The 13,842-nt window shown below is 30.6% G+C and overlaps 2 protein-coding genes across 3 annotated transcripts; one reads left to right on the top strand and one right to left on the bottom strand.

Annotated features, from left to right (window-relative positions):
• Positions 1-390: 390 nt before the first annotated feature.
• Positions 391-4,797, top strand: LOC108914695. The gene is made up of 10 exons (XM_018720548.1): positions 391-537; positions 623-746; positions 803-1,224; positions 1,280-1,849; positions 2,016-2,434; positions 2,497-2,662; positions 2,898-3,272; positions 3,493-3,929; positions 3,979-4,147; positions 4,278-4,797. Exons 2-10 carry the CDS (start codon positions 623-625, stop codon positions 4,527-4,529), a joined length of 2,934 nt encoding a protein of 977 aa, XP_018576064.1. The 5' UTR covers positions 391-537; the 3' UTR covers positions 4,530-4,797.
• A 236-nt stretch (positions 4,798-5,033) lies between these two features.
• On the bottom strand, positions 5,034-13,187 carry LOC108914716 (tyrosine-protein kinase shark). Of its 2 annotated transcripts, none has more exons than XM_018720583.1 (10): positions 12,928-13,187; positions 12,735-12,872; positions 12,299-12,651; positions 11,999-12,245; positions 11,627-11,829; positions 9,775-9,915; positions 9,187-9,718; positions 5,972-6,110; positions 5,636-5,795; positions 5,034-5,544 (listed from the first exon to the last, which is right to left on the bottom strand). In XM_018720583.1, the coding sequence occupies exons 1-10, from the start codon at positions 13,001-13,003 to the stop codon at positions 5,347-5,349; spliced, it is 2,187 nt and encodes a 728-aa protein (XP_018576099.1). In that variant the 5' UTR covers positions 13,004-13,187; the 3' UTR covers positions 5,034-5,346. The 2 variants fall into 2 exon arrangements, with proteins under 2 accessions (XP_018576099.1, XP_018576100.1); XM_018720584.1 differs by having other exon boundaries at positions 12,822-12,872.
• Positions 13,188-13,842: the final 655 nt, after the last annotated feature.

Here is a 13,842-nt window from a genome sequence, read left to right as displayed (position 1 = left end):
TACAAGATGTATTTATTAAAATATAAACGAGTTGTGCCTATGGGTTAAAGGAATATCTAAATAATGTACTGGAACGTTTTATGAAATAATTCACTATCTTGAAAATTTTGCCGCCCTAAATACAGCACTAATTAGTTCCCATTGTTGTGCACCTTTTTGTTTCTAAGTTCTAAAGGATCGACAAATAAATTTTTCAATTACTTCACACTGGTTGAAGGTTGCACACTGCTAAAAAACAAAATTTGTAAATATCACGGCGGACTGCGCCATCTAGGGTTTGTATCCCAAAAGGAAATACGAAAAAGACAGAAATTGGTTTCTAATGCAAGGCAAAGCGTCAGATGGTGAAGAAGAAGAAGATAAGTGTATTTATTTACATGATAATCTGCTTTTGAAACGGTTAACAGAAATTTTATTCGTATACTTAATTTAGAAGCTTACATGGTATTTTATTTTTTTTGGTAAAAAGTAGTGTTATATCAATATAACAGATTGGACCATACGTACCTGTGTTATTTATACTAAATGTGAAGCAAGGTAACTAGCCTGCTAGTAATAGTTACTACTAATAGGCAACTAGGTAATAAGAGAACGTCTAATAAATGTGATGTCTGTTTTGTAGATGGCAACGGAAAATAGACCTTTTTACGATGCCGTAACTTGCGTTTTAAGTTGTGCCCTTCAGGCAGATTCAGAAATACAGAGACTTGCTGAGGAAAGAATCAAAGCTCTAGAAATGGTAGACGGTAAGATTTGTTGTTTACGTTAATTTTGTAAAATAATTAATTAATTTGACTTATAGATTACCCATTCATCTTAGTTGAAATTATTGGTAGCAGTGAAGAAGCACTAGCAGAGAAACACATGGCATCAGTTTTTCTAAAGAACTACTTCCATGATATCTACACTGGAAATAGGCAAAATGAAGTGCTAGAAAATCCACTCTCGCTGTATAGATTATGTGGAAGTTTAATAGATTTATTGAGACTAAACTTCGTAAGCATTAAAACAATGATCGCTGAAACATTGTCGTATATAGTTTATAAAGGTGGTTGGGCAATTATCGATCATAGGATTTACCCAATGTTGAAATCAGATAATAATGAAGAACATATCCATAATATAGTATTCTTTTTGAAGCAATGCATGAGCTGTGACAATTATATACCACCATTTAAATGTTCACCGGAATATTTCGAACTATTACTAAACGTATTACAAAGGGTAGGGAAATCAAATGTGTCGCAATGGTATTCTTTTTTAATGTACTATTTTTCAGAATACTTTTTCAGAAACACGATCACTTACACTGCAACCATTGTACTATGTTATTTGCTACTGTTTGAACTCTGAGGTTCAGGAGAATGCATTATCCCGTCTTGGAATTGAATTTTACAATAGGCTGAGCGAACCGTACAATGCCAATTCTGATTTTAAATTAAAAAGTGAAATTATAAAATATATTACCAAATTCGAGATATTAGGACCTACTAAACATTGTCATATTATTACTAATTCACTACCTGCTATTGGACAACTTATGACTAGTTGCCGAGATCAATTCAAAGAGATTATAAAGCAGGCAAGTTCTATTCCAAAAGACTGTTCTGAAGAAATAGATGACGAATCTACAAATTTTATCGATTTGATTACTCTGATTATTAAACTTATCAAAAGTATGGTATTTTCAATGTATTTCGAATTATTGTTAGAAGATTTAGACAATTTGTTGCACTGTCTGTTTATATTTATGTGCTGCTACGATGAAATGGAGGAAGAGTTATTTCTTGAAAATGAATTGAAGTCTCAAATTTTTCCATTGAGGACAAATGCAGCCGAAATTTTAAAGGTATTGGTATTATTAGTTTCATGAAAAAACATATAAAAGAATAAAAATTATGTAATCGATAAAATAAAATTTACATTTTATGACAATTGCTTTAAGTGTGTGGGAACACATTGTCTTATATTCTTATTTCTCGTTATATATTTATAAACAGATAATATTTTTTTAGCATATTAAATTCCGTGTGACCCGCAGAAAGAAAGGACCAGAAATATTTTACAAAAGTATAAATACTGTATTTCACAACATGATGGAAGAAGTGCAGATGTTGCTGGCAAATAGGCAGCAGGAAGTGTATCAAGCAAGAGTAACCGAATCTTTGATGTTCGGTTTGGGATTTATTAATAGTAAAACTATTCAGTATGATACGTCTATAGAAACTCTTTTCCCATATGGATTTTATTTGGATCATTGGACGGTCCAAATACAAACATCAATGAGGACAAACTCACTAGTAATTGGACGATTGTTGTGGCTTGGTGGCGTATTTAGTCGTCTTTTGAGTTCAAATTTATTATCCGTACATTTAAAAGCGATCATTCAAAATTTGAAGGGCGAATCTAGCTATTTATATGTGCCTTCTACAGAGTAACTATTACATTTATTTTTTATATAGTTCTTAATTTGATTTTTCTTAATTTTGTTTTTAGGGCTCTTAGAAATCACATGATAACTTATGACAACAAACTGATGCCTACGGAAAACCAATATATATTAAAAAGTCTTTCCAGTGAATTATTAGAGTGCCTTTTGACTATGATACAAAAAATGAATAATCCTACCTCATGCTTAAACGCTTTAGGCATTTTCGTTAAGGTAAGTGGATAGAGGGAATATACAGGGTGTAATTGTGAACAGGGGCATACATAGGCTACTTTTAACCTTCAGGAACATATAAGCTTTTTTTCTTAAATTCCGTCGTGAAAACTTTTTTTATAACGACAACCCAAAAAAACTGATCCCTACTTAAAATTACACCCTGTAATTAAATTTGTGATAAAGAAATAACATATAGTCAAAGGCGAATTGTAATGTTTTTAAAATTTTTTAGCACCATGAGCAATGTGTATTTACGTACATGCACAATCTGCAAGATACACTTATTAACACGATCCACAATCATTTATTCAATAATAATGTTATGCAAGAAGTAAACTTCATACTAGGTAATATTGCTACCAAAGATAATTTACAAGAAGCTCTGCACCACGCTATAGTTCCTTTTCTTTGCAAACTTTTGCATGGGGATTTGCCGGAGCAGCTGTTAGGTCGAAAAGATACCGCAGAAAAAGCTTTAGAATTTCTAAGTACAATTGCCGTTCACACACCACCACCTATTAGTGAGGCCTTAATAGTTCAAGGATTTTCTGGGGCTGCACACCTCATGCTTGATGATGAGCACAACGGAGATCGTAACATGAATGAGGTAAGTTTAAAAATTTTTTTAATTAATTTAAATTATTAAATTTTGTAAAATATTGATGTACTGTGATAATTCTGAATTTATTTATAAAATTGCTTTGTTTTCCAAAATATCATTCACAAATTAGAACACATCTTGCTAGGCAGTTTTGGATGACACAATAGTGTTGTGAATTTCTATGACACATGAGGCATACATATTTAAAGATTAAATTTTATTACAGGCAGCTGCCAACTTTATTACAACGCTACTATTGAGAATGGGGTCACAAATAAACTATTTAAGGAATTCAAAGGTTCCTCTATGTGAATATATTCCAAAAATTATTTTTGGCTGTATCGGAAAAGTCATACCTCTGTCAGGTCTACAACTGTCAAAATTGTGTGTTGTTAGTATTAACACATTGCCTACAGTAATTGAACCAAATTTTGAGTCTATTTTGAAGTCTGTTTTGAGTGCCATACAAACTAATAAGCCTTTCGATAAACTACGTGGATTGTGGATGATTTTTATATACATTTTAATGTGCCGTCCAGGAAATACCTCTAACTTTTTATCCAGCATTCCTGGACCTGACGGAGGAAGTGCTTTAAATTACTTAATAAACATCTGGCAACCAGAATTTGTTAGTGTCATGAGCAAGTTTGAGAGAACTGTCATGTAAGTTTTTAAAGCATTTTAAATGAAGGAAATAAGAAGTATTTTCTAGGTGTATGGCACTTGTGCAAGTGATTACTGCAGTGTTAGATGGAAATGCAGACAAACTGAAAGAGATCGAGGTTCAGTTATTTACCAAAGAAAGAGGTGTAAACACAGTAGCAGGTGTTGAATATCTGTATTTGCTACTAATTTTCCTAGTATTAATGGAACAGGGATTGGTGGGTGGTTTTTAATAATACATTGAAGAAATTTTATTTTTCTGACAAAACTTGTCTCGATTTGTTATTAAAAAATTCATATCGAAGATAATTAGGTATACTTCTCAATAATTATTTATTGCCTTTTCAGAATGAAGATATACCCGAGTCTTGTTTCGACTTGGTTATAGAAGAGATTGATGAAGAAGATTGCAAAAACGAAGACGAGGATATGTTGCTAAATTTTTCCCCGCTGAACATTAACATAGTTGATGTGGCATCTCAGTTCCTTAAGCATGATAATGTATATTATTCAAATGTTTGTAGACACTACCTCTATGATGAGGAATTAATGAGACTTTCTAAATTGGGATGTCTTGTGCCTCAAGTCTCCATGGAGTAGCTCGATCTTGAGTTTTATCTAAGAGTAAACGAGGCTGTGTCACATTATTTTTATTTTATTTCATCAGAATAGTTTTTCTTTTTTATTTTATATATTTTTGTTAGACATGTATCCCGTGAAATGTTTTTATATAAATGCATTTTGTAAGTAGGATTGTATTTTTACAAAGAACTGATCTCGTAGGACTTTAAAAGCTGTTGAACTAAGTTCAAAATAGTCCCATAGTTATGTTACCAATGCTCTTTTACAATAAATATATTTCTGATTATTACAATGTCTCTCATTTCCTCTAGTAATTATTTCTCAGGAGTTATCCTTTACCTGGAAGGGTAAGTGAAATACGACAGCAATGAAAACATATATATATATATTTTTTTTTATATGTATTTCTTAAACTTTATAAATTGTATAACGTGTATGATAAATTGGAAAATATTGCACAATTATATGGATATAACAAATTGAATAAAAAAATATATAAAATATTATATAACTTTGTATAAAAATGCATTATCAAATTTCGTTAAAAATAAATAATTACAAACATTTAGGAGATATCGTGTCTATTTCATATTATAATATGAATAATCTATACCGTTATCATAAGACATAATGTAAATGAGAAAACTTTATGAAACAGATGAGTTTTGATCTTTGTAATTTGGTACGATATTTCCACATTTCAATCTATTTAAAAAGTAACGCTATCTAAATTTCTTACATAAAATTCTTATTTCTACAAAATTATTGGCATGTCCAATACACAATACATAATTTTAACTAATGGAACTTGATTTGGCACAAAAAATGATAAGTCTTATGCGAGATTCGTTTTTGGCAATAATTCCTTTATATTTATATATTCCAGATCGGAGTTAAAAAGATCTACTAGCTCATTAAAACTTGGCCGTTTCTCTTTATCATACATCCAACAGCGTTTCATAATTTCATAAATGTGATCTGGGCATTTGTTGGGTTGTTCAAGACGTTTGCCTTCTTCAATTAATTTTATGGCCTGCAATCAGAACACAATTCATTGGAACAGATATTAACTTTATTTGACATGGTATAAATTTTAAACATGAAATATGGTTTAAAGTATTTACCTCGCAACCTTTCATTTCATCATAAGGTGTTTCTCCAAATGAATACATTTCCCATATAGTAACACCAAAACTCCAAACATCACTTTTATGTGAGAATTGTCCATAATTGAAAGATTCTGGCGCATACCATTTCAATGGCCATTTTCCTCCATTTAACGCACTATAATACAATAACTAATTATCAATTTAATATATTTTCAAATTTTATGAACTTTATTCATACAAAATATACAGTTTATTTATGAAAAAAACAGAAATATTAGTGATAAAAATGTTGAGATTGAAATGTTAAGTTTCTATAAATATGAAACGTTTGGAATTTTAAGGAGCACTTACCGATAATATTCATGATCGGTTCCCAGAGCTCTAGATAGACCAAAATCACTAATTTTGGCCTGAACTTGACTCGCTAATAAAATGTTCCTTGCTGCTAAATCTCTATGAACAAATCTGTTTTCTTCCAAATATTGCATACCTTAAAAGAAACAACAAAGGCAATTAATTCTTTCATCGCAAAATATTGCATATATATACAGGGTGTTTGGAAAAGTTGGTACGAAATTTAAGGGGGTGCAAGTAGAGCCAAAAATAGTAAAAAAAGTTCCTATAAACATTGGTCGATAGTAGAGTATGCCGATACTCATTTTGAGCCGCCAGACTATTTCCATTACAGAAACCATAAATATATCGGTATATTCATGGTTAGTAAAAGCATGATGGTTCATGGTTGTAAAAAAATCAAATGAAATGCACAGTTGACCACAAAGATCACAACTAAGAAAATAAAGAAACATAAGAATTTAAATCATACCACGCAAAAGTGACAATCATTAGTATCATTACAATGAAACTGTCACTATAAAAGATGCCTACTATGTGAAAATGTTAAAAAAAGTTACTGTTCTGAGCCATTTACACAGAATTCGAAAAAATAAGTAGACATTTTTTCTTCAAAAGAGTCCAATTCATTAAAAAATAATATTATTTACTTTATAATTCAAACGAATAAAAAAAATTCGAAAAATTTCTGTTAAAGGTAGTTAGAAAACTAGCCTTATTTATAACCGATTTTGATGAAACTTATGGTAGTTAAAAACCCTTATGGTATAATTATTACCTACAATTTTCTTAATCAGAAAGTTATTTAAAAAAATATCCAAATGATAACCTCTTCGGAGGGCCATATCTCAATAACGGTGCTCCTGAGGGCCAATGTTTATGGGACCTTTTTTTACTATTTTTGGCTACTTTCACCCCCTTAAATTTTGTACCAACTTTTACAAACACCCTGTATATATATCGTGCAGGAAAAAGGTATATTATAAGAAACAGATGGATACCTGCATTAAACCTGCCTTAAAATATAGAAAACTTTTGGGGGCAATAGTTAGCAGCTTTACTGCTATAAACATTTAATGCGGGAGCCATAAACATATACATATACAGTGTGTCCCTGAATGGACCTAACTATACTTGTAATTTTCTTTATTTCACATTTTAAGCGAAAATGTCATTCTTCATAAAAACTTTTGCTTATCGTGAAAAGTTATTAGCCATACTCGGACTTTCAAAATAACATATAGGATGGTTAGCAAATAAGAAAACATGAATTTATGCCAAGAGTAAAGTATTAGTTTTTTGAAAGGAATTTAAAAATGTTAGTGAAAGAAGTTGTTTCTAATGTTAATAGTAGTCCAGATATGAAATTTTAACGTCGTATCTCAAAGTTGAAAAATTTTGAAAAAATATTGAAAAATGTGTAACAGTAGGAGGACAACAGAATAGTTTTATTCAATAAATTATGCGCTTTCGTTGAATTTATAAAATTCTTTCAGTTAACATTTTTAAATTCCTCTCAAAAAACTAATACTTCACTCTTGGCATAAATTCACGTTTCCTTATTTGCTAACCACCCTGTATGTTATTTTGAAAGTCTGAGTATAGCTAATGACTTTTCACGATAAGCAAAACTTTTTATGAAGAATGACTTTTTCCCTTAAAATGCGAAATAAGGAAAATTACAAGTATAGTTATGTTCATTCGGGGACACACTGCATATACATATACAGTAAAAACTGAATTATCCAGATTAGGTGCGACTGAAGGCGACCCGTATAACCGAAAATATGGATGACAGAATGATATGTATTTTAATTCATTTAAGATGCTTATTATTATATGATTTGTATATATAAAAACGGGATTTAAAATAAATAATCATTGTCCTACTTTACGATTTATCTGTACAGTATGGGAAATGTAAAAACATGCAGAGCCTACAGTGGTATAACTACAGTCCAATGGTACAATAATCAGGATATTATCATCAGCCAAAGTGAAAGGGTTAAATATTTAGACAAAAATATTTACTTACCGCTTAGGTCCAGTGTGCTTGTAAATTTAAAAATTCAGTATTTTTCAAACTTCTACTTACACGGATCTATGAATACAGGGATTAATGAAATATAGTGACAGGTCATTTCAAAATTTATTTTTATTTGAAATGGTCTTTTACCATGTTTATTACAGATTTGCAAAATGTTTTTTGTATTTTATAATTTATAATACAATAATACAAATTACATTGCGCATATCTAGTACCACCATTATTTCAAACATTTTAAAATATATAGAAAAATCATCACATTTAAGGGAGAAAAATAATTATTGACAACTGTAAATAATAATTTTAACAAATTATTGAAATAATCGACGGTTATTTTTGAATGTGACCTGTCACTTACAGTCACCGGCTATGGTCATTTTGGTATGTGACTGCCATCGCTAATGAAAAATATACTCTTATACAGGTTGTAGTTACGTGGAGGTCAGTTTTTAAGGGGTGTGTGTACATGTTCCATAGAATACTAACTTGAAATTATTATTTTTTCCTAGCTAATGCTAGGAAAATTGCAATAGATAATTTTATAAAAACAGACTTTGCGATATGTTATTTTAAAATTACCATACTTTTTTTATGACAATGCGGACGAAGCGCCAAACATTAAAAGAAATTTCAAGTGTTTCTGAAAAATAAATAATTTTTACATTTTTTATTAAACACTAATAAATACTATGTATGTGGATAGGCATATGTTACTAACTGTAAGTAAAACTAATTCATGTGCTAAAATAATTATTTGCTGCTTTATAAAATAAAAAATAAAAGAAAAATACTAATCTGACAGATTTGTAATATTTTTTTCGTAGATGTAACAGGGCTGTAGGTGGGCTAAACACAAACGGCCAACGTTAACTCGACAAAACGAGAATGTCCAAATATGTGACGGCTTCAGTTTATTATGTTTTTTCAGTTTTCAGTTTATCAATTTACCAGAAGTTATGACATGTATTTCTAAACAACAAAGATAGCCTCTTTATAAATCTGAACCCCCATTCAAAGTTACACCCCGTATATAGGCTCAATATATAAACAGAGCAAAATATACGTCCAACTTTTAAAGGCAATTCTCTGGTGTTATCTCTAAAATTTACTCATATTAATCCCAACGTATTCATTTCACCGGCCTCCTTATAACATAATTCCTTACCACACGCTATTTGTCCTGCCCATATTTTAAACTCATAATTCGGATTGATTCGGTCCTTGTTAATTTCAATGTACTGTAGAATAGATCCCTGAGGCACCAATTCTTGTATCATTAATAAAGAAGGCCCGCTAGAGAGACCAATAAGTTTAACGACACAGTGGTGGTTCAGTTTCATCATAACTTGAGCTTCGCATAAAAAGGCACCTCGATTTGTTTCTATTTGTTCATTACGCAATGTTTTGATGGCCACTTTTACTAACTCTCCATTCTTCCTGGTGTAAGTACCTTCATAAACAGCGGCAAACTCTCCTTCACCTATTAGATTTCCTATATGTAACCGTGATGAGGGTATGTAATCATCTTCGTTATCTGTATTATTGTTATTATTGATAGTATTGAAATCACCTGTGAAAGATATATTTTGAAACTGACTAGGATAAAATTTATTTAATTGTGAGTCATCTGGTAAGGACTCTTCTTTTGTCGAAGTTTTCAATTGGTACTTTTTTCTAGGTCTAGGCATTGTAGAAAACTGGAATAAGAATAAACTTTTATTTATAACTTTTTTATTTTATTTTTATTATTTACCTGCGGAACTGGCGGTTTAGGTCTTGGTGGCACAGGAAATTGTAATACTGTAGGAAGTCCATCTGGCATTAAACTATAATGTGCAACAATATGCTCTAAGGATTCTAAATACGGACCATCATCAATAAATAAATAACCGTCCTAGAATAACACACATACACTGCTTCACGTTTCTTGGAGTCACTCTTATACAGGCTGTCTACTAAAAAACGCCGCAAGTCATAACTCAGTTATTTAGTCTGATTTAAAAAACAAAAAATGAAATGAAATGGCTCTAAATACACTAGAGGGAGCCTATTAGAGCTTATTTACTATTTTTTTTTTTTTCAAATGGCAATATAGTTTTTTTGTTATTTATTATTGTGCAGATTTATTTTCTGAATCCAACGATGCATATGAACTTGACTTTTGTAGAGCATTTATTACAGAAAAGACGAGATAATATTAGTCGATACCGCATTCGACGCCCGGCCACTAATTCATGACAAATGTATTTTAACTAATCATCTGTGCCATGGAGAACAAAAAATAATACAGCAAAGCAAATAGCATATGGCTTGTTGACGCTTTTAAATTGTATTACATTTTTAGTTTTTCAATATTGGCCATGAAAGGTTTAAAAGGAAATGGGATGATCTTTTCTCGGTAATAATTAAACCGATATTCATAAAAAAATCACTTATTAGTCATCATCACTATCTTCATTAATTACCTACAACGTGATCGTTATTTATAGAAAACACACTGCATAATATTTCTGCTGGGCGAACTATACGAGATTTATATCTTACATTTGATAAATAGTTGTTAAAAATTTTGAAAAATTCATTAGGTTTTTAATTATATTCAGATAAATGACAAAAGGGACAGTCGACGAATTTCTGGTCTACGAAGATTTTATACGTGAATCGTGTCCGTCAATTGATTATTATTACTCATATTTAGCACTGTTGAGCTTATTTCAATAAATCACCTACTGTAAATGACACAGAAAGAGTATAATGTGTAAAAAACTAGGACACGAACGCTAAAAAGACATTTACTTGCTTTGTTGTATTATTTTTTGTTTTCCAGGCATACGTGATTAGTCAAAATATATTTGTTGTCAATTAAGCGACCACGCGCTAATAATGAGGTATTGACTAATATTTTCATGCTTTTTCTGTAATACATGTTTATATACATCGTTGAATTCAGAATAGAAATCTGCACAATAATAAATTTAAAAAACCTATATTGCCGTTTGAAACAGAAAAAGTTGACTATCGCTTTTCAAAAAATATTAATAATAAATACCAATAGTCTCACTCTATAGTGTACTTAGAGCCATTTCATATAATTTTTTGTTTTTTAAATTCAGACTATAAATGACGGAGTTATGGCTTGCGCCGTTTTTTAGGAGACAGCCTGTATATCGGTTGTTTTCAAGAGGAAGTCTGAAGAATTCATGGGGATGTCCGAAGAATTCGAGGGGAAATCCGAGGAATTCAAAGGAATTCAAAGGGAAGTCGGAGGAATTCATGTAGGAAACTAGGGGAATTCCCTCCGGTGTACAAAATTATAACCGCGGTTTACCCCTCAAGTTTGGTAAAAAGATGTTTCTCGGGGCCCTAAATTAGAAATTAGAAAAACTAATATATATTTTTTGAAAAAGTATTTTAATTTTAAAGCCGGACGTCTTTGACTAAAACCAAATTTAGTTAAATCAGAATAACTGGTTTACAGGTAATTAATTCGGGCTGAAATACGAAAACATTTCAACTTCAAATATGGGAGTTATAAGGGTGGCTCCACAATGGAAATTGAAACGCAGTTATTTTTAATTGGCTAGTTTATGAATATATTACTATACCTTATTACGTATTATGTAATTATAAAATCCATCTTCATATAATAATGTTAAGACATGTTCTCCATTGCGATCACTAAATCTTATCAAATATGTACCACTCTGTGTACTACATTTTTTAATTATAGATTCAGCTTCTTGCCTGTCTAATGTGCCGTGATACCATTCAGTACGCTTTGTTTTTGTAGTTGGAGATTTATAATTTTCTAAAATATAAAATTTTTGTGAAAAAATAATTTGCAGAATATACAAATACCATGTTCATGGGTTAGAAAATGCGAGCATTTATTAGCCTTTAGCTGTCTGAGGTTTCAAACCCATAAATTCCACGCACAGTGAAAGAACACAGTAATAATAACAGCTGAATTATTTTACCTAATATTTCTGCACATTCGATATGATTTTTCAATCTAGCCAATTGAGCTGGAGTTTGGTTATCTTTGTTCCTTGGTCTTACGGGTGCGTTTAAACTTAATAATTCATTAATTACTTCTTTATGACCTCTACTTGCAGCTTCGTGTAATGGCACTGCTCCACTTTCGGTATTTCTAGCTTGAACATTCGCACCACCTATTTGTACTAAGAGTCTGACAGTTGAAGGATGATTAAATTGACAAGCATACTAAAAATGAAATTATTATATTTTATTAAGTAATGGATATGGAGGAAGCTTACTTGAAGAGGAGTAAAACCTGCAGAATCTCTTAAATTTACACTAGCGCCCGACTGGATAAGTTTCCTTAATATTTCATTCTTTCCCGATATGCTCGCCAAGTGGACTGCTGTCTGACCATCCTGATTTTTTGCTTCATGAGGATATCCAGTTTTTAACAGTTCGGTAACTACTTTGTAACTCCCTTCATTTGTGGCACGATGTAATAAGTTTGTACGACCGTGTCTTCTAGAATCATGGGGTGGAGGATATCCTTTCACATAGTCAGTTAAAACTAATCCTTCACATAGCAGATTTGGATTATCTGTGTAATGCTCTATTAAAACTTCTAATCCATGAAACTTCAAATATTCGTCTAAGTTAAACAAAGTAAATGATTAGCGTATCTAAATCAACTCATTGAAAAGTTATTAAAAATTTACTGGAATAGAAATTTACCTATAGAAAAAAATGCATCTTCTCTGTGTCGTCTAATTTGGAAATGACTAATTTGCTCATTGTAATAGACAGATAAAACATAATCACCTGTTGATGAATTACTTTCACGGACAAGAAATAGGCCATCCTTTTTATCATCTAAAAATTGAATAATTATAATTTTCTTAGACACCATTCTATTTACTTTATTTACCTCGAACCAAAATATTTTCTGCTTCTTCTCGAGATAATTTACCGTGATACCAGCAAATATCATCATATTTATTCATTGTCGTAATGGTACCTTAAATGGTAACTAATGGTGTTTAAACATTTGGAAACACTAAAATTTTTCATAAAAACATTAAAAGTTAGACAATAATATTATATTTCCATAATGTATTCGATAAAAAAATTGTTATTAATACTCAAATACTGAAAACGTTAAATTAACCAATTACGAATTACCCTTGATTCTTTTGACATTTCTCATTTAATAAATGTCATTACTTAAAATTGTCACCAATTAAGGTAACCACTTTATCAAAACCTGTTTTTTTGGCATAAAAAGAAATAACCCCAAAATTCGAAATCATTTTTAATTTTCTTGTATTAGTGTATTTTGTGCATTTCTAGTTTTTAATTTATTGAATAGATGCAGTTAGGTGTACCTACTACCTAGATGAATCGTTGTTTTGTTGTAGTAATCATCTACACCACATTTATTTAAACAAGGCAAGGAAATTGTTAAGCTAATTTGTTACTATTAATGTTTTTTTCATTTAAATGTATTGTTTTAATACATTTTCCAATTTAATTTTCAGTTTAGTTGTATATTAGTCATATTTGGGAATATTGTATTCATTGGTAAATTTTAAATGGCTCATGATATTGTTAAAAGAAAACGTAGCTGTAAATATATCTTATATCCAAGAAACATATTTGCCATCATCACAATTTTGTAACTACATAAACTATACTTGTAATGTTAGTTCCATTGCATTGTGTGTATAAAAATTGACAGTTTCTAGATCAGTAATTTATTCGGAAAATTGTATTAAATAAAAGGTAGTACTCGATATAATCCCGCTACTAGTTTATATAAATTCTATTTTTTATTTACGTTCAT

The sequence above is a fragment of the Anoplophora glabripennis genome, unplaced genomic scaffold (genome assembly GCF_000390285.2).
Source record: "Anoplophora glabripennis isolate ALB-LARVAE unplaced genomic scaffold, Agla_2.0 scaffold727, whole genome shotgun sequence".
Classification (NCBI taxonomy): domain Eukaryota; kingdom Metazoa; phylum Arthropoda; class Insecta; order Coleoptera; family Cerambycidae; genus Anoplophora; species Anoplophora glabripennis.
Note: the sequence above shows the minus strand (reverse complement) of the source record. Positions and strands in the feature narration are given on the sequence as shown.